At 35.2% G+C, this 22348-nt stretch overlaps 1 protein-coding gene across 6 annotated transcripts in view; it reads right to left on the bottom strand.

The window, feature by feature from the left end:
• Positions 1–225: 225 nt before the first annotated feature.
• ERBIN (erbb2 interacting protein) overlaps positions 226–22348 on the bottom strand; it is a 109376-nt gene continuing 87253 nt past the window's right edge. The window contains exons 19-28 of one of the 6 annotated variants that reach the window (XM_027882132.1): positions 21820–22002; positions 19685–19802; positions 17795–17978; positions 15694–17209; positions 9709–9852; positions 8785–8916; positions 7473–7682; positions 6261–6353; positions 5585–5659; positions 3307–3414 (exon numbers count right to left, since the gene is read on the bottom strand). In XM_027882132.1, the coding sequence (XP_027737933.1) occupies positions 3307–3414; positions 5585–5659; positions 6261–6353; positions 7473–7682; positions 8785–8916; positions 9709–9852; positions 15694–17209; positions 17795–17978; positions 19685–19802; positions 21820–22002 (2763 nt within the window). Of the gene's footprint in view, positions 3415–5584; positions 5660–6260; positions 6354–7472; positions 7683–8784; positions 8917–9708; positions 9853–15693; positions 17210–17794; positions 17979–19684; positions 19803–21819; positions 22003–22348 lie in introns of all 6 variants that reach the window. The other 5 variants (XM_027882087.1, XM_027882096.1, XM_027882104.1 and 2 more) reach the window with 5 other exon arrangements.

Raw genomic sequence — 22348 nt, 5'->3', positions numbered from 1 at the left:
TCCACCAAATGACACTATTCAATAAGTCTTTCTTTGTTGTGAATAACCCAGTCTTGCAATGAAACCACCTAGAACAGAGGTGTGGGCACTGAGATGCACAGAGCCAGGAACGCAAATAAGACTTTACTAATGTATATTGATAGAGTACATCTACAGACACTGTAGAAGAATAAACTAATGTTATGGAGAATTTCCTCCAACTTAAATAAGTCAATTTCACACAGCTTTAAAGAGCATTAGTTTATTATCTATTCTCCATGTATTACCTCAGAAACAGTCTAATTATATACAAAAATTTGGAATGTTGAATAAATGCTGATCAATAGAAACATTACATAGCTGTTGACAAGGGAATAGTTCTAAACAAAAAATGTTTGATTCTGTGTGTTTCTTATTGCTATGTTTGTGTTCATAGAATGCTTTCAAGTATATACACACTTTTTTAACTCCAGTTGAAAAAAGAAACTAAAAAATATTTACATAATAAATACGTGGGAGACTTCATTTTTTCATTACATCAGTTGAACTGATTCTTTAACGAATTATTAGGAATAGAAAGAATTAAGAGAGTTTGCATGAACTCGTTGCCTTGCTGAGTAACTTAGGCTGCTGATGGATTTTATTCTATCCAAAATGTAGTTTATGATGCATTCAAAATGAAAAGTGCTGATATTGTCTCTCCTCCTGCTGAATCACGGCTGGACTAGTTCAGGAGACATTTTTCTCCCACTCTTTGTAAAATCATTTAGTTTGACATGTTTACCTTCACACATTGACACTGACAAAAACACATTTCAATCCAGTGAAAACTCGAACATTTACTGAGTAAAATCAGCAAAATTCATGTTTTATTAGACGGTTATTTGCTAACTGACGGAAGACAAGCTTTGGCCAAGTATATTCACAGGAAGTACTAAACCTCTTGATATAAATCTCTACTTACATAGTTCTACCACAGCAAAACAGTTTTTGGTAGAATTTTCCTGTGATACATAAACCTGAAAATTAAGTGACACAACAACATTTAAAACTTCTGTTACCATTAAAGCAAAATACAATACAGTATAATTTCTCAGTGGCATATTTAAATGTACTGCAAAATGTATACAAAGTCAGTCCAAGATCAGTAAAGAATCAGTTCTGCTTTTTGGACTTTTCCCTTCTCAAAGATACAGGTTTTGTAGAAGACCAAAGTAATTTAGGACTTGTCCGTATGTATCCCCATCAAAAGGCAGTGTGTGATAAAATAACATGATTAAAAATAATGAACATGTGATGCAAACATTTTGCATTTTCAATAAAAAAATAGAAACTAAACAACAACTAAACACATCTTAGAAGCGGAACACTGAAGCCTGCCATTATAGAGCTATGTTTCTCATTCTTTTCTTTGAAGATTACCAGCACACAGAAAATAAGTGAATTTTATCAAAATACAGCACATTTCTACTAATATATCCAAAAAATCATTTTCTATGTAAATATTACTGAAAATCAAATAAAAAGAATTAAAATATACAAAGAGTTGTTAAAGGGTTTCAATTAAAATTATTAGAACTATACACAGTACAATAAGCAATAGTTAACATCTTTGAAAGAAGTGCAATAATATTGAACTTATTAAAAAAGTACTGCCTGTTTATTACCGCTAGCTATGTATAATTTCTCTCTCTTCCAGCTCATTGTCCCAAAAGTAAAGGAAGCTGGTGTTTTTGCTATCTTTATTAAAAGCATTTACTTTTTGGGTTGAAAAAAGCGATTATACCTGTCTCAAACTACCAATTTGTATGTAATTAAAAAGGAACTGCAATAACTTAATATTGCTCTAATGATGGCTAATCATTAGCCCTGGTTAAAAACAGTTATCGGTCTACTATGGCACTTTTCCCTGGTCCATAACAACCGTATGAATTATCACTGCAGGTTATGCAGTCTCTATTCAATTACAAAGGAGAAAGATAATGTTTCTGGTAAACAAAATTAATAGAAGCATAATTGAAGATTTTATACAGTAATAAGGAACAAAGGCAGCCTGTGGTAAATCACTATTACATTAATGTAGTTAGAAACCCTTTAATGACTCTGAAGTGTCTAGTTCACATTTAATGTTACCTGTAGGAACAGCCCTTTAAGAAACCTCATTACCAGCTGGTGGGTTCTAAGTACATCCTCCCTTTGCTTTCCATTTCACCACAGCAATTCACCACCACTGCTCAAAGTTTCACAAACTTGCTTTGGTTGCCTAGCTCCATGCGTATGGTTTCTTTTTTGATTAACAACGCAGTGCAAAGGCCAAACAAAATCACGATGTCTTTCATAATCCTTCCTGCACCATTTGCTTTTGTGTCTGTTTAAATATATATTACAGGCAACAACCTTAAAAACTGGCCATTTCAGTTTCATTTTTAAAATCTATACGCTTAAAATGGAGTCCTGTTTATAAAGATAGAAGTATCGCCATTTCCACAAAATTCAGGATTTCTATGGCAGAGAAAAATCTCTGGGCACATTTCCACAGTACTGTTGAAAAAATTATGTATGCAAGAAAACCTAACTAAACATAAATCACATGTGGCAAATGAGTATTTTATAACTACATTAAGAACAAATCCTCTATAATATCACAAATTTGTAGTTATAGTCTTCCTAAAAAAACACCATAAGCTTTTATTGCATTTTCTATTGGTAGATGTACACTCCAGAACTAAACACTTTTTCTTCTTTCCTGATTCCAGATTTAGATAGCAGATAATTATTCCATCTGACCTTTATTCTGTCCAATCAGCACCACCTTCCATCTACCCATTCATCTATACAATGTGCACATAGCAAAGCCAACACTTCATATCCCCATTCATATCTACAGAAGTGGTTCAGCGTAACACATTAATATCTGGTGAATAAAAATAAAGGCAATAAACAGCTACAGGACAGACAGCCCTGCCATCTGTCCATTGGCTACAACTGAGGCTTCGCAAGGCCTTGCACAAAGTTTAGTAATGTGTATGAATTATCCAAAAATAAACCTACCATTTGTACAAAAAAACAACACAGGTTTGTTCTTGGAGGAGTGATCCTTAGATTGCTATAATGCTTAAAAACAAGTTTATTCACCATACGCATTTCTAAAATTATTTCTTGTCTGTTCTATACAGTGGTTTTTCCCTCTTTAACCACGAGCTCAGTATTTCCTGTACAAATTTTGATCATAATTCGAGTTCTTTTAATGTATAAAAATATGCAAAATATTGTTTCTCCTAAGTCCTTCAATGATTCCTGTTGGCTTATCCCCACAATCAAAGGTACTTATGAAGAAACTTCTCGTACAATGATGAGTTCCACTGCATTCTGAAAAGTCTTTAGCAAAGATACAGCTTGTCCATGATCAATATTGATGAAGCTGTAGCCATTAGCCTAAAAAGAAATATTTAAAACTCAAAATGACAGTCTCATATGCCATGTTAGTGAAACAAAACTCATACTTTGTGTTAGTTTATTTAAGCTTTAAGATTTAAAATAACCAAATTCTAGAGAAATGCAGAGAATGAAACATTGCAGATTTGCAGATTAGTTGAATATGTACCTGTATGCTACAAAACCCCTGAACTACTGTGTCAGCCTTGGAAGAATTTTGCAAATTACCAAAGGAAAACCAAGCTTTGAACCATTAACATCACAGATCTAATTTATCAGTCTTACTACAGCCACACCAAAAAACCCCTAAACCTAGTACAAATTACACATCCCATTTTAAGTATCAGAATATTAGAAATGGCATTTATGATAAATTAAAACTATTGAAGCCCATAACAAAAAACATCAATAGCATTGGGAGCCATTTTAGGATGTGAGACCCTTGGAGGTCATCCCCAACTTGAATGTGCCTATGACTCTCTAAACGACATTGTTATTGTTGGACAAGTTTGTCTTGGCAAACAAAGGCAGGCCTAAGTGGCCTTAAAAAAAGAGGGAAAACATGGCTATGGCTCAACTTCTCAGAGTACTACTACAAATTCACATTCAGTTTGGGCAGTAAAATCTGACAGAAGGACAGATTTATCCAGTTTAAACTGTTATTGCTTCCAGCTGTGCATCCCACCTTCCTCCCTGAGCTGCTTATGTGGTGACAGAGTGAACTTGCGATGTTCTATGTGCCTTAGCTGGGCCACTTTGAAAGCTGCAGTTCCTTATCCCATCACTGAACACTTGCTGTTGTTACCAGCTGAATCCTTGGTTATAAAACCAGTGGTTTACAAATCTTTAGGGTTGCAGAGGAAGATTTAAATAGACTGTTCATAAAGCAAAAGCAGCAACAACCGTTCCAAATTCTCATTTGTACAGAATGTCCTAGCCCTAGTCTTAAGTCTTACTTGCAATTATGTAGCCACTAGTCGTGTAGAATATTTTTATTAGAAATGGATTAGACATGCATTGTAATATGCATGCCCATTCCATGTTTTACAGAGAACATTGCAAAATCAAGCATAGCAAAGGCATTTTGGAAAAGATGATATTCAGCAAAGAACCCCACAAATTGTCTGAGTGGTAACAAGGCAGAGTGGAGCTGCCATTACATCATCACAGGTATACAGAACATGTTGTTACACAAAAAAATTCTCTTAGTTAAGAGAAAGGAAGCAGCCTCTAATTGTCTAAGCATGAAAATGCAATTTCACCTTTAGTTCTTTTTCAAACTATGAATTCCTCATTAAACAAAAATTAGAAGAATTAGACTAAGTTTTCAATTTGGCTTTGTTTTAGAAAACTGTTCACAGGATGTTGTGGTTTCATCAAGATACTAGTGGGGAGGGCGGTGTTTGGTTTGGGGTTTTTTGTTTGCTCTGTTTTTAGAAAACTGAAATGCATCACAGTTCACTCCACCAACATTCTCAAATTACTAATGTGGTGAATAATTATTTTTGACAAGCTTTGCAACTTTAAGGGTGGCTACAACAATGTTCAAATGTCCCCTTAACCCATTTCCTTAAGAAACTGTTCATTTCTCTGATCCCTCCCCAAATAGCTTAATGAGTTCACAAGACAAATTCAAACAAATCTAACACAGGAGAGGTCTGAAAGGTAGAGAAACAGACTAAAGAACGACCCAGCTTGCAGCCCAGAAGCCATGACTCCTGAATGGCCAACCTGCTTCGCTGGCAGCAGACAGGCAGCCAGGAGGTCCCTGCTGGGACCAGCCAGCTGAGAGGCAGCTCCGGCATGTCCAGACTGCCAGTGGGGGAGAGGCAGCAAGGTCTGGCAGGAACTGCAGGGTGGAGAGGGATTAACAGCAAGGTGCAGCTCTGGAGAGGAGGGGCTGTGAGGGGCAACTGCTGGTGTTCAGTCAACACATTATTCAGAACACTGCATGTGAATGACCATTAAATGAATAACTGAATGACAGTAAAGCTTAATGAAGTGCTCATGTTCCACCTCAAATTACATGTTTTGTCATTCTTTTTTGTTGTTTTGTTTTTAGAAATATAAAAAATGGTAATTATCTAAAAATTAAACATTCTGCTCTTAGCTGCAAATTAAGAGTAAACTGGTGTATTACATAGGCCAGTTAATTAGGTGATTACAGTACCTGAATTATTTTATCCCCAGGCTGCAGGAACTTAGATGCCGGTCCATCTGGCTGCACTCTCGTTACAAATATTCCCTTGAAAAACAGCGGTGGAAAACATTTTGACAATTTATTTATGAATAGCAGGACAGAATCAAACAGATGTAATTCAAAACATTTTTTCAATTTTTCACCTAAGTAGGAGAGAATGCAATTTTATTCTGCAGGTCTACTGTTTTGATACTGCCTTCCTTTTCTGATTTTAAATCCAGAAGAATTATCTTTAAAGGAATTCTAACTTGCCTTGGCTTAATTTGGCAGATGTATATGTCAAAATGTATATGGCAGATGTATATTTCAAAATTAATTATCAACCACCAGAAATACAGCTGTAGGCTGTGGTCTCTTAATAGGATTCAAAATTGTACCCTCCATAATTCCCTATCACAAATTTGTTGAGTGATTACTGGAACTGTGCAAGAACCACTCTGCTAGAATAATCCTCTGTGCTGTCATGTGACCACTGTAGTCACCCTACAACCTTGATTTTCCACATCATTTGTCCTCAGTTTTCTCCCTTCCAATCCAGGAGGTTAGTGGTTTGAGAAATACATATACTTTCTTTTCTCTCTTTGCTAAACATAAGAAACACTGTAAATCAGAATGCTCTTACAAAACATTAGTATAAAATACTTACATCATCTTCTGGTCTGAATGGATTCCCTCTGCCACCAACTCCTCCTGATATACTAAATCCAAGTTCTGGATCCTTGTCAATTCTCACTCGAATCTAAGTAGTTATAACTACAGTCAGATAAACTGGTTTAAAATATGCATTTGAAGCTACTATCATGAAATTATTACTAAGGAATTCAGGTGAACAAAAGCTTTACCAAGGAAAAACCCAAACAAACAAACAAAAAACCAAACCAAACAAACCAACAAAAAAAAAAACAACAATGCACCACTTCAAGAGAGTATTATATCTCATTATTTTACTGCAGAATGAGATTACAGTACAACAGCATCATGTGCCTAAGTTTTACTCCAATATCACTATTATAATAATCATATTTCACTTGGGCTTTAAATTCAAATATATTTTGATATTATGTAAATTATTTTAACACCCCTAGCAAATATATATGCTCCTATGAAAGAACCTATTCCTCCTATTTCTTTGCTACCTTAGCTGAATTTTAAAAATCAAATATCATTCCTACTTTCACTCTAAGTTCTAAGTAACCAACGCTGTCTTCTTTCTCTTGCTAGAAGAGTTGACTAGAAAACTTAGTTTACACAGTAAGTGGACATTCTCATTCTAGCAAAGAATTTAAATGTAGTTCTCAGTGTTTTCTCAGAAAACCCACACAACACAGAAAGAAGGTTACCACAATAAAAGAGCTATTAAATGGTATAAGAATTTCTTATATGTACTACCTCTATTATAAATAAAACTGATAATTATCAGGCACGCATAAGATTGCTCACACTATTTTTTTAAGGGACTTCTATTTGTGAATGTACATTCCTACATTTGCAAGGTTTTGAACCATTCCAGATGCAAAGTGCTCCAAGTTGTACAGCTACTTTGTATTTTTTTCAGTTACTACCTAAATAATGAATTAGGGAACAATAAATATAGTTGAGAAATAAATTTCTAGCTCAGTAAAAAGAGGTAAGTTTAAGTTTCTGGTATATTCTGTTAAAAATCTATCACATTTCTCTCAAAATGGGAAGGAACATGTGATTTGAGTAGAATTGCACTAAGATAACATTGTCTTCTGCTGGAGATAAATCCCTGTGTGATTTCTGTCACCATTTACAGAGAAATTGTAATAAATTAAAACAATGTAACTACTCTGCCGTTTACTGACAGATGTCATATCACATTAGATTTTATTCTTACCTCTTGCTTTGCCAACTCATGGCTTTGTCTGGGAGAACACTGGGATTGGGTATAGGGAGGCTGATGGGCAACTTTCAACATCAGATAATCAATTAATTGCTCTCTAGATGGATGTCTCGCTACTGATGATTGAGAAGGGAGATGATGGACTTGGCTGTAGTTTGCCTGAAGTCTCTGAGGCTGGCACATTTGTCCATTTGTCAAAGGCATCTGAATAAAATATGAATACTCAGTGTCATACATTTTGTAAGCAGCAATCCTCAATTCCTCTTTTATTATTTCAATACTTCTCACACTTGACTGTTCTTAGTTTTTAGTAACATTACTAAAATTCTCCTGGATAACATACAATTATACTCCATCTTCTTCAAAGTTATCAGCTCTGACATACTGAGAACAAATATGAAAAACAAAAACTTTCTTTGAGTGCTAATCTATCAGAACAGACTAGACAGCCTTTGCTTTTAGCGCTTGTTTTACTGAGTTTTCCCAAACATTATTTTCTAGCAGTGCAACTAACAATATTGACACTTGGTTGGTATCATGACAGTTTGCACTTTCCTTGCATAAAATTCAGAGATTTTGTAATGATTTCCAGTAGGTCATACAAAAATAAAAATCCTTCCTAGCTACCAGACAGAAACTATGTGCTCTCCAAGCATCCTAAGGTGACCACAAGAAAACCTTCTGAGCAAGTTTGTATCCAAGCTCAGGATTTTACTATCAAAATTGCAGTATTTCCAACAGATCTTATTTCTGTGTTAACATATGTCACTGATTTGATAATACAAGCAGCAGTAAGGCACACAACTGTCAAGACATACAGTGCATTCAAACTATGTCACCAGGAATGATGCTGGAAGTTACATGTTTCTTACTGAAGTCTCAGAGTTACTGCTCAACTCTGCAGCTCCTTTCCATTATGCCTCATGCTCTTAGTCTAATTAGTCACTCATTTGTCTGTATGAGTCCAAATATTAAAAGGTTTAATCAGATTCAGATTGCTTCTCTGAAATCATCTGCCATATTCCAGTTTCCACTTGCAAGTACTTGTTTGGCTGCAGATTTCTTCTTTCAAAGCACCTACTAAAGAAAACTAAAAACTGTCTCCCTTCATATAGTTAACTAAGTTTTGTTTTCCAAAAAAGGATGCTATTTCATTTATACCAGCTTTGAACCCTGGGTATTACGTTTTAAAGAAGCCCTAGTTCCAACTGCTATCCCAACATAAATTTCTGCTATTAATAAAAAATACATCCATACAAACAATAGAAAATAATATCCTCTCCATGAGGACATGCACAGTAATTACCTGAACAGCTATTTTCTTCATGGTGTCTGAAGGAACATCTTTGAGACTAAGCGTAGCAGATGAGTAATTCTGCTGTCCTGAAACAAATACTTCATCCTGGCATTGGTCTCCTGGAGTAGATGCCTGGGGATGCTTTAAGCAGAATGGAGCAGTAAAGACAGCTGTCTTCATATAATTCTAATTTAAAAATTCTGATAAAATATGTTAAGGGATTTATCATTCTTTATCTTTTTTTATTAACTAGTATATTGTTTTTAGAAAATCTCACTAGCCAAGCCACCACAAACCCATAAAACATTGATGAACATTTACAAAAACTCTCAACTGCAGAGATGTCTTTAATCACCAAGAAGCTGATGAGGAAAGTCAACAAATCCTTATTCAAGGATTAAACTTCTTTTGACTTTATCCTTCTCACTATGGATACCATAACATCACTCACGATGCTAAGAGTTAAAAACTAATTTCCTCCCATTTTCTTGGGATTTCTTACTATTAATTTTCTTGAATGCCCGCAGTATCTTACAGTACAGTTCATATAATCAGAATTTCATTTGAGGGAGGAAAAAGCATTGTAAGATTTTGTTCAAACCTTTATCAACCTAAATTAAATTCAGGATGGTAATCTCTTGTTCACAAAGGTACAACAAAACCAGACAATTTTACGTGTGTTCAGCCATCTCCAAAAGCCAGTTAAAAAACTCAACTTCATGACATTAAATTGAAAAGCCTTGCAGTAAGTTGAAGGCATATGAAGTGAAGGCGAAGTGTGTAATGCCTAAAAAAAAATTCCAGCACATAAATTGTATCTTATTTTTACAGCATTGGACATATGTGAAAGGATAACTCTATGAACTTAAGGACCCCCTCAATGTTTATTCTTTCCCCCTCTACATATTGCAATAACCTCCTGTAGGTACTCACTCGAACAACGTGCACACCAGAACCTCTTCCGTCTGCAACACTCAAGGCAACACTACCCTGGCTGCCATGCAGATCCCTAGAGCTGCCATAGTGAAAGCTGCTAACTGCAGCATAATTGGAATTAAAGGACCGAGACAGCATGCTCTGAATAAAGAGGGGACAGATTTAACACAGAGATTAGTGCAGCATGCATAAACCACAAAGACATGTTATACATGTAATACAAACATATTCCATTGTCATGCAAGATAAAAACCATGCAAGAACAGTATGCCTGTGATGTATAAAACACAACTCAGTGACCCTATTTACCTTTATTTACTGTAAATCAGCATGCAATCAGCAGTTAACATGCAGAATTACATGTAAATAAAGTAATTCAAATATTCATGTGTCTGAAAAAAATAACAAAGGTGCTTATCAAAATTTTCACGTTTTCCATAAATTTCAACATATGCAATATGTTGTAGGAAGAGAAGTTGGCAGTCAAGAAAAACACCTATGGAAAACTATCTAATTACCAGTCATTATTTTGTCTTATCTCCCCACATATACTACTGGTAAAGTACAAATAAAAATTTACATAGAGATCTGACTGACTGGATTTTCTTGCCACCCAGTCAACATTAGCAATTCCAGTAATACTTCATTCAAGAATGTGAACAACCCTCATTTAAAGGAGAAGAGGCTTGAAGGAAACTGAGACCACCCCTGTGCTTCTGTGGGCAGTCAAACAGGTAACATGACCTCAAGGACAGAAGTGATAGTAGTTTGGATTTGAGCTTCATTATCCTGCAAACTGGCCCCTGCAATATTGTCAAGGCAAACTAAAAAAGCAGGAGACATTACCACCTTGCCACTGTGGATTTTTGTAGCTGTAAGAACAAAACAGACTGTGCAAGGGAAGAAATAAAAAATCCTTCATATTCCACCTGATAAATGAAACAAACCTATCTTGAAAATGTGACAAAACCATGAAAAAATATGATCCTAGGAAAAGATACACCACAAAGCATCAAACCTCAACAAATTCAAAGTTGTCTAATTTTTCCAAGTTAAAGAAAGAAATATTCAGAATAGGTATAATTTGACTAAGATACAGCAAACATTTATTACATGAATAAATATATTTTGGCATTTGCCTACTACGTATAGTAATGTGACTTTGAAAATAGTCACTAGTCCTCAGGCAGACATCTGCTCTTTCATACAAGCTTCATCTTGTGAAAAAACTGGTTTAATAATCAGTCATATGCCTCTGCATACTCACATTCCCCAGATGCTCTCGTACCACAGTCTTTGGAAACTCCCTTGGAAAACAGTATTTACTGACAATACTTGGTTTTTATTGGCCAAGGCTCTTGGATAATTTCAATGGCATAGTCAGCATTCTTTTGGGAACATCTTGGGAATTGAAGTGACGTAATATATTTACTTAGGTAAATTTAGACAATAAATAGTGGAATTTATTTAGGAGAACTGCTATTAGATAATATTGTTGTAATTTTAAGACTCACTGGAATCTGTCATGACAATCCATGAAATTTCGCTGCTGAAGAGAAACTAATAAAATTGAAGTATCTGCAGGGAAGAAGACTCTAAATTCTACTTATCTTGGAATAGCCTTAACTGGTAACTTACCTGCTAAGCTTAAGTATTATTCCTTTTAATATTCCTTTTAATTATCTGTTTACTTATTCATTTAACAATGCTTAGCATCAACTGCAGGCTAAAGGTGGGCATAAATTACCCTTTGAGATGATATTAAATGTTTAGAAATCTCTTCAGTTTTCATTCCCAATGACCATTGGGAATTGTCAGAAAAAGTTTGCACAAGGTATTCTCAAAATGCCTAAAATTACTGGTCTAAGCCTTTTGGAGTAAAAGCCCACAAGCAGGGGAAAAAAACCATCTGACAGAATTTTAGGAAGATACCAGTTAATCTCAGAGAAAAGGTTAAACATTAGAAAACTGTTCTTCAGTCACAAGGGGAAAAAAGGCATGAATTTAGGTCTCTTCCATAAATAACAGCATTCCTATTGAAGAGTGGAAAATTACATGTAATTTAAATTCTACTATCATAAAATGTTTGCAGGATCTGAACTTTAAGTGTTTACATACCAAATGCACAAGAATTTTAATCCCTTTAAAGTGTGATGGTTTGACTTCTGAACTCCGCAAAATGTCACTCTAACATATTGATGGTTCAGTAGTTCATTCAAAATAAAGAAAATACAAGTAAAACTGAAGTCAAAATTTAAAACTAACAACTACTGAATGGGTAACATTCCCGTAATTTAATCAGTGTCAAAATATTCTTCAGGTTATGATCTTACAAACACTTAAGCACTTTATTTTATGTATTCACAGACCCACTGAAGCTACTGTCCTTGACACACTGAAGCAAGATTAATTGGAGAAAATCTGAGACTGTATCAATTAAAATATTTTTGCATGAGAGGGATACGGTGTAAAAAAATGTGTTCAAGAAAAACTTGGATTAAAACTGCAATTCTGTATCAAAACTAAAACATGTAGATGTTTTTCTTTTAATAAAGCACTGTACACTGACAACTCTGAGGAAAAAAACAACTATTCTGATTTCCGAATTTGAAAGCAGGAATTTAACTTTATGATCTCTCCTCTGAAAGCTCTGCATTTTAAATAGTACATAAAGTTGATAGAAAACAGAGGATTTCATTGAAAATGAAAGATGAAGATGAAAGACAGTCAGGCTCACTAACTATTTTTGTACACTTAGCATGGAAATGTAATAGATATTCACAGATAACTGTTGCAGATTTTTTTTATTGCAGGTTATGGATAAGATGTTTCTCCTCCACATCCTAGTGTGACACTAGTCCTTCTATACAGGCAGTATTTTAGTTTAAAATCCTAAATAAAAACCAACAAGATGACTATAGGAGACTACTGCAACATACCAGGGGGTAAAATTGGCATGTCACACTCAAAAAGAAAAATATGCTAAAAAATACTACTGTTTCTAAAACTCACCTGTGCACTACATTTATGAGGTTGGGGGTGGGGCAGAATTGCTTGCCTGCTTTCAAATAGCTTATAGATATAACCACTAGAGAGCAGCTTGACAGTAAGTAAGCTCTTTTCTCCCACAACAAAACACACTTTGCATCAGGTAAGCCAGCTGTTTCTTCTAATATATGCATGATTTCTATTTACAAATGGTCTCATGAACCATTTTCACCTTCATTCAGCTAGATGGATAATTTCAGTTGGTCTCTGTTTCACAGAATAACAGAATATTCTGAGTTAGAAGGTACCCACAAGGATCACTGAGTCCAGCTCCTTAGTGAATGACCCATACTGGGATCCCTGATCAGTGTATGCCCCTTAGAGCTTGTTAAAGGTATTACAAATGCAAGTTACTTGGCTGGAACCCACTGTCAATCATTTTTGGTAGATTTCAAACTATTCTGTATCTTTCCTCGTGCAAATTAAACTCTTGAAATTTTTTTTCCCCTGCCTATTTCAGGTAAAAAGGGATAACAGATAAAGAACTAGCTTCTCTAGTTTGTCTAACAAGCAGGCACTGTTTCTTTAAGTGGGTTCATTCTTCCCTCTCTCTTCAGTTACCAAATTTTATAAAAACAAAATCAACAGCTCTTTGAGGATCTTAGGAAAATTAAAAAAAAAAAAAAAAAACAACAAAAAAAAACACCCACCACAAAAAAAAACCAACAACAACAACAAAAAAAAATCTACCCGTAAGAGTCTGCTACACCCTCCCTTCCTAATAAGCACAGGGTAGAAATAATAAACACAATTAAATTCAGTAACAATGAGAATCACAGCAAAAATTACTGAGGTTTTTTTTCAGACTTCAAAACTTTCAGAAGTCTTTTTATAGATTGAAAACCCCCACCACTCAGCTAATTTTTAATTACAAACAGAAATACTGAAACCATTATTTTAAAAGAACAAAGAAATATGCAGCAAATTCCTAGAATTTTTACATTATCATATTTGCCAGTTGCCAATTAGGATTATATCTACATTTTTCATAGTTCAGATTCTTCTTTTTAAGTCAATTATATCCTGGAGAATATAATGTTGACAATTATGTATGCATTCACTTTTAAACCCATAAATATGTCTCAGATTGCTAGCAAAAGCTACTTTGAAACAATTCAAGGCCAGAACAAAAGAAACACACACATACAAAACAGACTTAAAAGATCTGTTAAATTAGATCCACAGCTAAGATCTCAATAGCACCTATTCCATTATCAGTCTAGTAGGAAAATAAATTAAAGTTTACATATAAAGCATAATAGAAAGTATGGACAGATAAAAAGGGAAATAAGTCAGGCGATCAATGTCATTTCAGTGAAGGTGATTACTCTTCTACAGACCTGAACAGATATCACTTCTGTTTTAAACACTGTTCTTAGCATGCAGATGAACAAGCAATAAACAAAGTGTACTGAAGTTTTGTTTCCATCTGTATTCAGCAAGTGCTGGATTTTTGCTTCTCTTGTCATTTCATGTAAGATTTGATATAACTATCCAGAAGAATTGAAAATGAGGGAATGCACATTTCATTAGAGTTGGAACATGGTGAGGCTTGTGACCCTCTTGTGGGGACAAAGGGTCCCCCACACTACAGCTCAGTTCTATGAAAGCATTTTCTGTTGTAGGTGACAATCTGGACCAGAACCGGTACAGCTGTTGTGCAGGCTTCTTTAAAAAACAAAACCCATCCCTTTCTGTCACCAGAAGTTATGAAACTTAAAAAAAAATAATAAAAAAAAAAAAAAAAAAAAAAAAAAAAAAAAAAAAAAAAAAAAAAAAAAAAAAAAAAAAAAAAAAAAAAAAAAAAAAAAAAAAAAAAAAAAAAAAAAAAAAAAAAAAAAAAAAAAAAAAAAATTAAAAAATCCAAACCAAAACAACAAAAGCAAACCTATCCCCCCAAATACTGGTATTTCTAAAGAAAAATTATAGTTAAACATAATTTTTCCTACCATCTCCAATTAAATTTCTCTAGCCATCACAGATATTCAAGTATTTAGCATAATAATAATAAAACAAAGTATGTTCTTAGAAAAGAAACTAAAATACAAAATCCACGTAGCTGGCATAATCAAAATGTGTTTTGGTCACTTTACTTACTTCCCTTCCAAAGAAACAGGGTCAGGCTAATGACATTCTATCTATTTTTTCGTGATGATATTTTTCAACTGGGCTAACTGGACAACATAGATTACACTCTTCCAGGGTCTACTCAAATTCTTAATATATATAATTGTTCAGCTCTACAGATCAGCTCAAATTCTTGATGGCATTTACAGTATGTAAAGAATCCTCATCCTCATATATAGTTCTATAAAAACCTACTGTGATTTTCTGAAACTAACAAGATTTTTAAGTGTTCTCATCTCACAGCAATAAATGGTCATTCAACAATCTGTCAGATACCCAACTTCAAAAGATAACTGGCTTGAAGGCAAATACATGATAATTATGGCTATTGAATTCTTCAGCAACTAAAGCTGTAGACTATATTTCCAAATAGATTTCACTGATTTTCTTTTCCTTGTTCTTAAAGAGAAGAAATAAGGGGGAAAAAGACAGAAATGAAAGATCAAGAAGTGTAAGGGAATATTTTAGTATGTGAATATGATGTTACAATAATTACTTGGCTTTCAAGGGCTGGCCTTCCAGTCCAGCAGGTCAGTATGACATATTTAATGTATTCAACAGTAATTTGGCTAAACTGGCAAGTATGATGTAAAAACAACAGCACCTTTTTTAATTTGGGAGAAAAGTTCATTTACAGTCTACCATCTGAGTGTTTCTCAGATATTCATCACAAGCACATTTATCCTTTTTACAGCAGGGTCAAAAGTAGATTTTCACTAGGAATTAAAAGAAGTTCAAAACACAGTATTTATCTTATTCCACACCCAGGTAACAGAGAAGTAGGAGAAAAAAAATTATTTTTTTTACCTTTTCTAGCTTCTTAGCCTCGATATGTCGCAGCACCTGTTCCCTCCAGTCATGAGGGACTTTACTTTTTCCTGCAGGGTCTAACAGTGAGTGCTCGGAGTTAACCCTTGGGTTTGACCTCTTCGAAGGGCTAGTCCGTGAGTAATTGAAGTCACTGACTGACATAGTTCTTTCTGGTATTTCGTTCACCGAGGGCCGAGCACTCTGTGGCCGGGTTACATTTGGGCCATCAATGCTGTATGTTCGGGCAGAAAGGGGTCTCTGCTGCCCTGACATTACTGGTGGACCTCTTCCCATCGAATGTAAATCTCTGTATGTTAAATAGTCCCCTTCAGTAACTTGAGCCCGCCTGGAAGGTCCACTATCCCCAACATTTATGGAAGCTGTAGAAGATACACTGCTCTGCCTTTGGAGAGTGTGTCTAGTTGTTCCTGGGAGCAGTCTGTCATTAGGTGGGACAGCCCACATATCCATATGTCTCCCAGCCATCCGCTGGTGAGTGTTGTACACAGCACTGGCTCGGACATTGTTATGATTGGAGAAATTCATGTTGGCAGAATGCTTTACATAGCTGGGAGTTTCTGTACTGTCAGACCTAAGCAGACGTGAAGGAGGTAAGCTGCTTTGTTCTACTTGGGAGTTTTGTTTCTGGGGCCACAGGGCATCTTTTGCTGCTGCACTGCTGCTATACTGAATATTATACTGGGGAGGAGTGCAGAGCATCTGTGCACCACCTGTCGCTGATCCTCTCACTACATTAGCACCTTCAGGATTGTGATTTGAGTCAAACTTGAATACAGTTTTTGTAGAAGATACTAAATCAGATGATGACGATGACGCAGGAAAAACCTGCAAAGGCTGATCGTACAGAAGAGTAGCAGATTTACTTCGGACTATGTTTTTTCCATCTGCAGTATCAGATGGTGATTTTACCACTGAATTTGACTGTTGAGATCCATTCTCATTTACAATATCATAGATTTTCATATCTGTGTCCATACTGGTGATGCTGTGAGATTTCATCACAGGACCGCTTTTCTGTGGGGACAAATCTTCAGTGCTTCTTGAAACAGACAGCTCAGCAGCATCACCATCAACTGTAGTGCTTTTCACTAGCTTGTCTTTACTGGGAGACTCTGTTTCCTCAGGATGTCCGTTTACTTTATTTATAGGATATTTATTTCCATTTTCCAAGTGCTCACTTTCTTCTTTTGTGTTGTTATTCAAAGTGCCCATCACCGAAACCATTTTCTGTGATTCTAACCTTTCTACAGGAACTGGAACTGCCTCTTCACTAGCCAGTTTATTGATATTCATGTTTATTTGGTCTAATTTGCGAGACTCCTCCATAGGAGTGCTTAGATCAACACCTTTTCCTATCAGGCCTAATCTTTCTCCAATGCTTAATCCATATTCAGACGAATTTGAAACCTTCTCTTGCACATTTAGTTTTTCTTTTACTGTAATGCTCAATTCTCCTCCATTTTGCAAAAGATTCAAATTTTCATCTTCTTGTCTGGAAGAAAAAAAAAAAGAAGGTTCTTGAAAGAAATTCCAAACAGAACCAAGATATTTCTCTAAGAACTGTTTTAGAAAAAACTGTCACTAACATGCAACACAGCCACACTGTGCATACGAAACAGGACCAAAAACCAGATTTACCATTTACTATCTTACCACTGCAGAAATATGTTATATAGAGGACTCATTTCAGAAATGTTTGTGTCATCTGATTTCAGAAATTCATTTCAATTCAACAGGAATTATTAAAAACAGTTCAGAAGTGTCAAGAAGTACAAAGTGAAGTATTTTGCAGGGATTAAAAAATTAAAAAGATAAAATTATTACACCCTATTATTAATAAGGTGGGAACCATTATTAAAAAGGTGGGAACCATGTATTGTATACTAAAGTTAGTCTCTGAATTTTTTTTTTAGGAGACCCTTAAAAACCTTACCATTATCAACCTTATTTTAAAACATTAAAATGTAAATTCCTTCATGAGTGGTAAATGAATGAATTAAAGGAGTGTACACATGATATGAAATATTGAGTAACGATTTTCTATTGTATTTGCTTAGTGGTGTACAGGCTTACAAACCTGATCTTGGACAAAACAGCAGCATGTGTTTCTTTGTCAGGAGAACAGAGAGAAATATCTTGGCTACTGTCGGTATTTAAGGAAACAGAATCTGACATTCGAGAAGGAGAGGAACAGTTGCTGTTATTCTGATTGCTATTGTGGGTAGCTTCATCTGATAAGGAATCAGTATCTTTTGAATCATCTGAAATAAAAATTTGCAATTTAGACACATACATCTTATTAATAGCCATTTCATATGTGTATGTACGGTGTTTAGAAATTGTCTCTTGTTCAGTAATTCTTACTACCATAAACTAAAATCTAAGCTTTCACCTTTGCAAAGTTAATCTCAACTGTTGGCAATTGTTCCTATTTTTTAAACATTTGTCTCAATGTAAACAGCCCTTACCTGTTAATTAAATGTAAGTTGCTGCTTTATTCCCAGTTTCCTTGACATAAGGTGGTGCTACATTATTGAATGCTTCCTCAAAATATATATCAAATCACATTTCTGTTTTTACAATGATTTCAAAGTTCTGAATTACATAAGCCCCTAAGAAAATGAAATACACTGCAGAATTTTGAAAGTTACACAGTTCCTGATTTTGAACACTGTATCATTGTCAAATTGCTATTTATTAGATCAAATACTCTGGAACTATTAGATCATCAGATAAGCTCTAAATTTCTTTCATAAATGTTAAAAACCAGGAATGGAAAATGTTCTTCTGCTGATTTGGAATCCAATGCATCCCCAAGCTTTGCAGATCACTTAGGACAACATTTTCTGACTAATTTACCCCTATGCACATTGATTCTTGCATAAGGTATGCATACTTACATATTACATCCACATAAAAATAATTCCTTTGGGGGAATTCAAGCCAGCCGTGATTCTGACACGAGTGCAGAAACAAGTAAGTTTAAAATTTTGCTTCAAGACACAGTTATAGGTGCCAAATGCATGAATTTTGCAGAACTAATGTCTATCTTCAGAGACAAGAAAGAAGTTTTGACCTGGTTCTTTAGTCAGACATAAAAACTCAAAGACAGCATTGACAAACATCAACCTTTTCATCGTGCGTGATCCTCAGCAGAAAAGTCCTGCTATCTCCATGTGGTTTTTCTCACTAAATCTCACCTTTTTAAATCTAATGGGCAGAAAAGCCTTTTCTCCTGGAAAGTACGGGATATCATACAAAGTAAAGTACTATTTGCTACGCAATTTTTAAATCATGTTTTCTCTGAATCCTAGGCCGTTCTTTAGTCTTCAAGAAATGGCTACCCAGACCAAAATTATATTTCAGAGAATATAAAACTTAGTTAACGAAAGAAAATATTCTGAAGTTTCACATTAAAGGAACAAATTAAAATAAAAGAGTAAAATAACTCTGGAGAAAGAGTTGCCAAAAGAGAAGTTTAAGAACAAAACTTAGGAAGAGAGCATAGCTTTTCTGAGAAATTTAAACAAGTACTGCTGCCTATAGCAGCAATTATAGCAGCTGTCTATAACAGCAACAATTCACAAAATCTGGGAGGAACGGGAAATATAGAATATTTCCAATATAAATACCACTTTCTGCAATCTTTTCTTAAGCACTTCCAGACTGTGTTCAAGCTCATAGTCTCCCAAAACACATACACCTCCTCTTCCCCTCTGCTTTTAAACTGGTAACAAGAATCAAGAAAATTAGGATGTCAGCACAGCTTTCTCTGTCATGCACTTGAGCATAAGATATTGCAGATTTTTTTCCTGCTTTCACTGTTTAAACAGAGAATTAATTATCTTTCTTTTAAAACATATAAATTAAGCCTATATTTACATAATTTCATTGAAAAATAAGCCATTTTGAGTCAAGAAACTATCAGAAGCACACACCACTTCCAGTGCTTTTTATGGTATTTTACCTTTTTTGTTATTGCTAAGAGCTACCACTTTTGGTTGGTTTATGGAGGTTTCTATCAGTGGTGGTCGCATTTCCGCCATTTTCATCTCTTCATCAGAGGAGAGTTCTTCTGACTCCTGATAAAGGAAAAAGAGCTTTATGCTATGCATTTTAAAGAGCAGCTTGAAGGTGAAGTAAATGCTATCTAAACTATCTCCCAATGAACAATAAAGGGGAAAAAGATAAACAAGCCACACAGCATAGGCATAACATAGCTTTGTAGTGCATCTGTAGTGCAAGTCAACTGCATTATCTTGAAGTAGTAGCGCATGGAAACTTGCACTGTCACTGCTAAACTCCATGGGATGACAATCAAACAGGTAACTTAAGCAGCAAATACTACTTCGAGCAAGCAGATGCAGCCTTCATTCCACCACTAGAGAGAATTTCCAGTTGAGTCCAAGTCACAAAGTGATCACTGAACCAGCAAATAATGCAGACTGACTAGCTGGGTGTTGGTCTTGCAAAAAAGATCTCAAACTGAAACAGCTATAGAGTAGCGTGACCAAGACAATTTTAGGAATGAAGAGCTATGCTGCCAGAAGAGACAATGAGCTTGACTTGCCTAGTCTTGCAAAAAAAAGAGCCAGGGTAGCTTGCTAGGGGTAAATTCCAAAAGGAAAAAAGTTACTTAACTTCAAGAACAACAGCAGAGGAATAAAGCAATGCTAAATACATGTAAGCTAGAAATCACTAGTTCTGAACCATAAGATGGAGTTCAGTGCACTTATGAAAGAGATTAACAGACAAAGCTGCCATAAAAGCAGCTGTGCAACTGGTTCAGTACGCTACTGCCAGCCCTATATTGATCACCCTCAAAAACCGTTTCCAGTAACATTTTGACGAAAAGCCCCAACAAACTTTCTTTCCCTAAAAGTGGAAATTTCTTTTTAGTAAACATGCTTCCTACTACAAACACTAAAAAATCCATGTTGCAAATTCCAGTCTGCCAATATTCACTTTTTCTTACTGTTTTATAGCATTTAATGCATGAAATCCATTGGAGCACCACCTTCCTATAATACTAATTACCTGGCCAGTTCTTGCGACTGCAGGGAGGGCAAACCTGACTGAGATGTAGCAAACAAGCTATAGTAGTCTTCACTAAAAATAAAAACTAAAAATCCATCTGCTTTTATCTGCAATCAATCCTTCGCTGCATCTACCACACTGCCCTTCCTCTTGGATGTAACATACAACAAGTGTAATCAATACTGAAATGGGAAACTTACACACATGCAAAGCTTACATAACTGGATTCTGCAACAGAGTTACCAGCAGGTTAGTACAGGGAAATAAGGAATTCACTATCCCTGCCTCATTTACTTACTGGCATACAGGTCATCTATAAAGAATTGCTGTCACTATCATTAGACAAACAACCTAATCTTCTGAAATTATGTTTTTAAATTAAAGAAAAATGTCAAACCCAATATTTTCAGAAAGTAAGTAGAAGCAGGAACATGCTAGTGCAGAAGCAGGCAGCAACAGCCACAACTGCCTGTCACCAAGTCCCTTCAGCAAAAGTATGATACATGCGTGGTCCACTGCTTACATAACGCAGGTAAAAAAATAATCTGCTTATGAAACTATGAAAAAGTATTTTACAGGCTGGGAACTGATTAAGTGACAAGTTCCAAAATTTGTCATCCATCTCAAACTTTCTAAGTAAATGAATACACGATGTTTGTGAGAGAGATGTACAGAATTCCTAAGTTTAAATTTAAAATCTCTCACAATAAGAAGTAAATATATTCCAAGTAATATTCTTGTCAGCTCACTAATAAACACAGAGGAATAAGTATTTTTAAACCCATGTTCCACATTTCACTTGAAATGCATGTGCCTTGTCATTTGGATATAAAAGTTTTTTTACTGCTCCCCCTAATCGGGTATTTTCTCTTTTCAGTGACAATTAAAACTGATTATTTAATGAAGTACTGACAATCAAGCAATAACTGAAGAATTCTATCAAAGTATGAGTCTTTTCACAATTTAGATCAACCTTTAATTGAGTTTGCTTTCTTTTTCTTTAAATGCATGTATCTTTCATTATGAACGTTTTTGAATGCTATAATGCCCATTGCAATGCCATACCTCAAGCATGTCTTCATGGTTGACAATTGTTTTCGTGTTCTGCAAGGTTTTAACAAGTGCAGTTATCTGTGAATTTGCAGTGCTGTGCTCAGTTTCTGGTTCACTAGGCTTCTGCACAGAGCTTCCTGCTGGGTATTGTTTTCTCTCATCTACTTTGTTCTTTATTGAACCGATTTCTGAAGTCTACAGAATTAAGAACATTAGCAGAAAAAAACATCCTGAAAGGTTTTCAGTAACATATATTTAGAATCAACATTACATATTTTGGGAAAATATGAAAAAATCTGTCCTCTGAAATTATGAAGCATGGAATGCACCAGGTATGAAATGCTGAGAAACCTCCACAGACTACCAAGGCAGTCTCCACAGACTATCCTACCCTTTGTCAATCAGTTTGAACTCTTCTCCTTACTTCTGTCCATTTGTACCATTAAATTTCCAGTTAAACAAGAAAACCCCAAAAGGCCAATATCTACAATGATTCTATGTCAGTACCAAACAGTAGTCCTATCACCTATCACACTGCATC

The sequence above is a fragment of the Empidonax traillii genome, unplaced genomic scaffold, assembly GCF_003031625.1.
Source record: "Empidonax traillii isolate 1590-97213 ecotype Southwest subspecies unplaced genomic scaffold, ASM303162v1 scaffold8:size5222938, whole genome shotgun sequence".
Classification (NCBI taxonomy): Eukaryota; Metazoa; Chordata; class Aves; order Passeriformes; family Tyrannidae; genus Empidonax; species Empidonax traillii.
The sequence above is the reverse complement of the archived record's forward strand: the minus strand, read 5'-3'. Positions and strand labels throughout refer to the sequence as shown.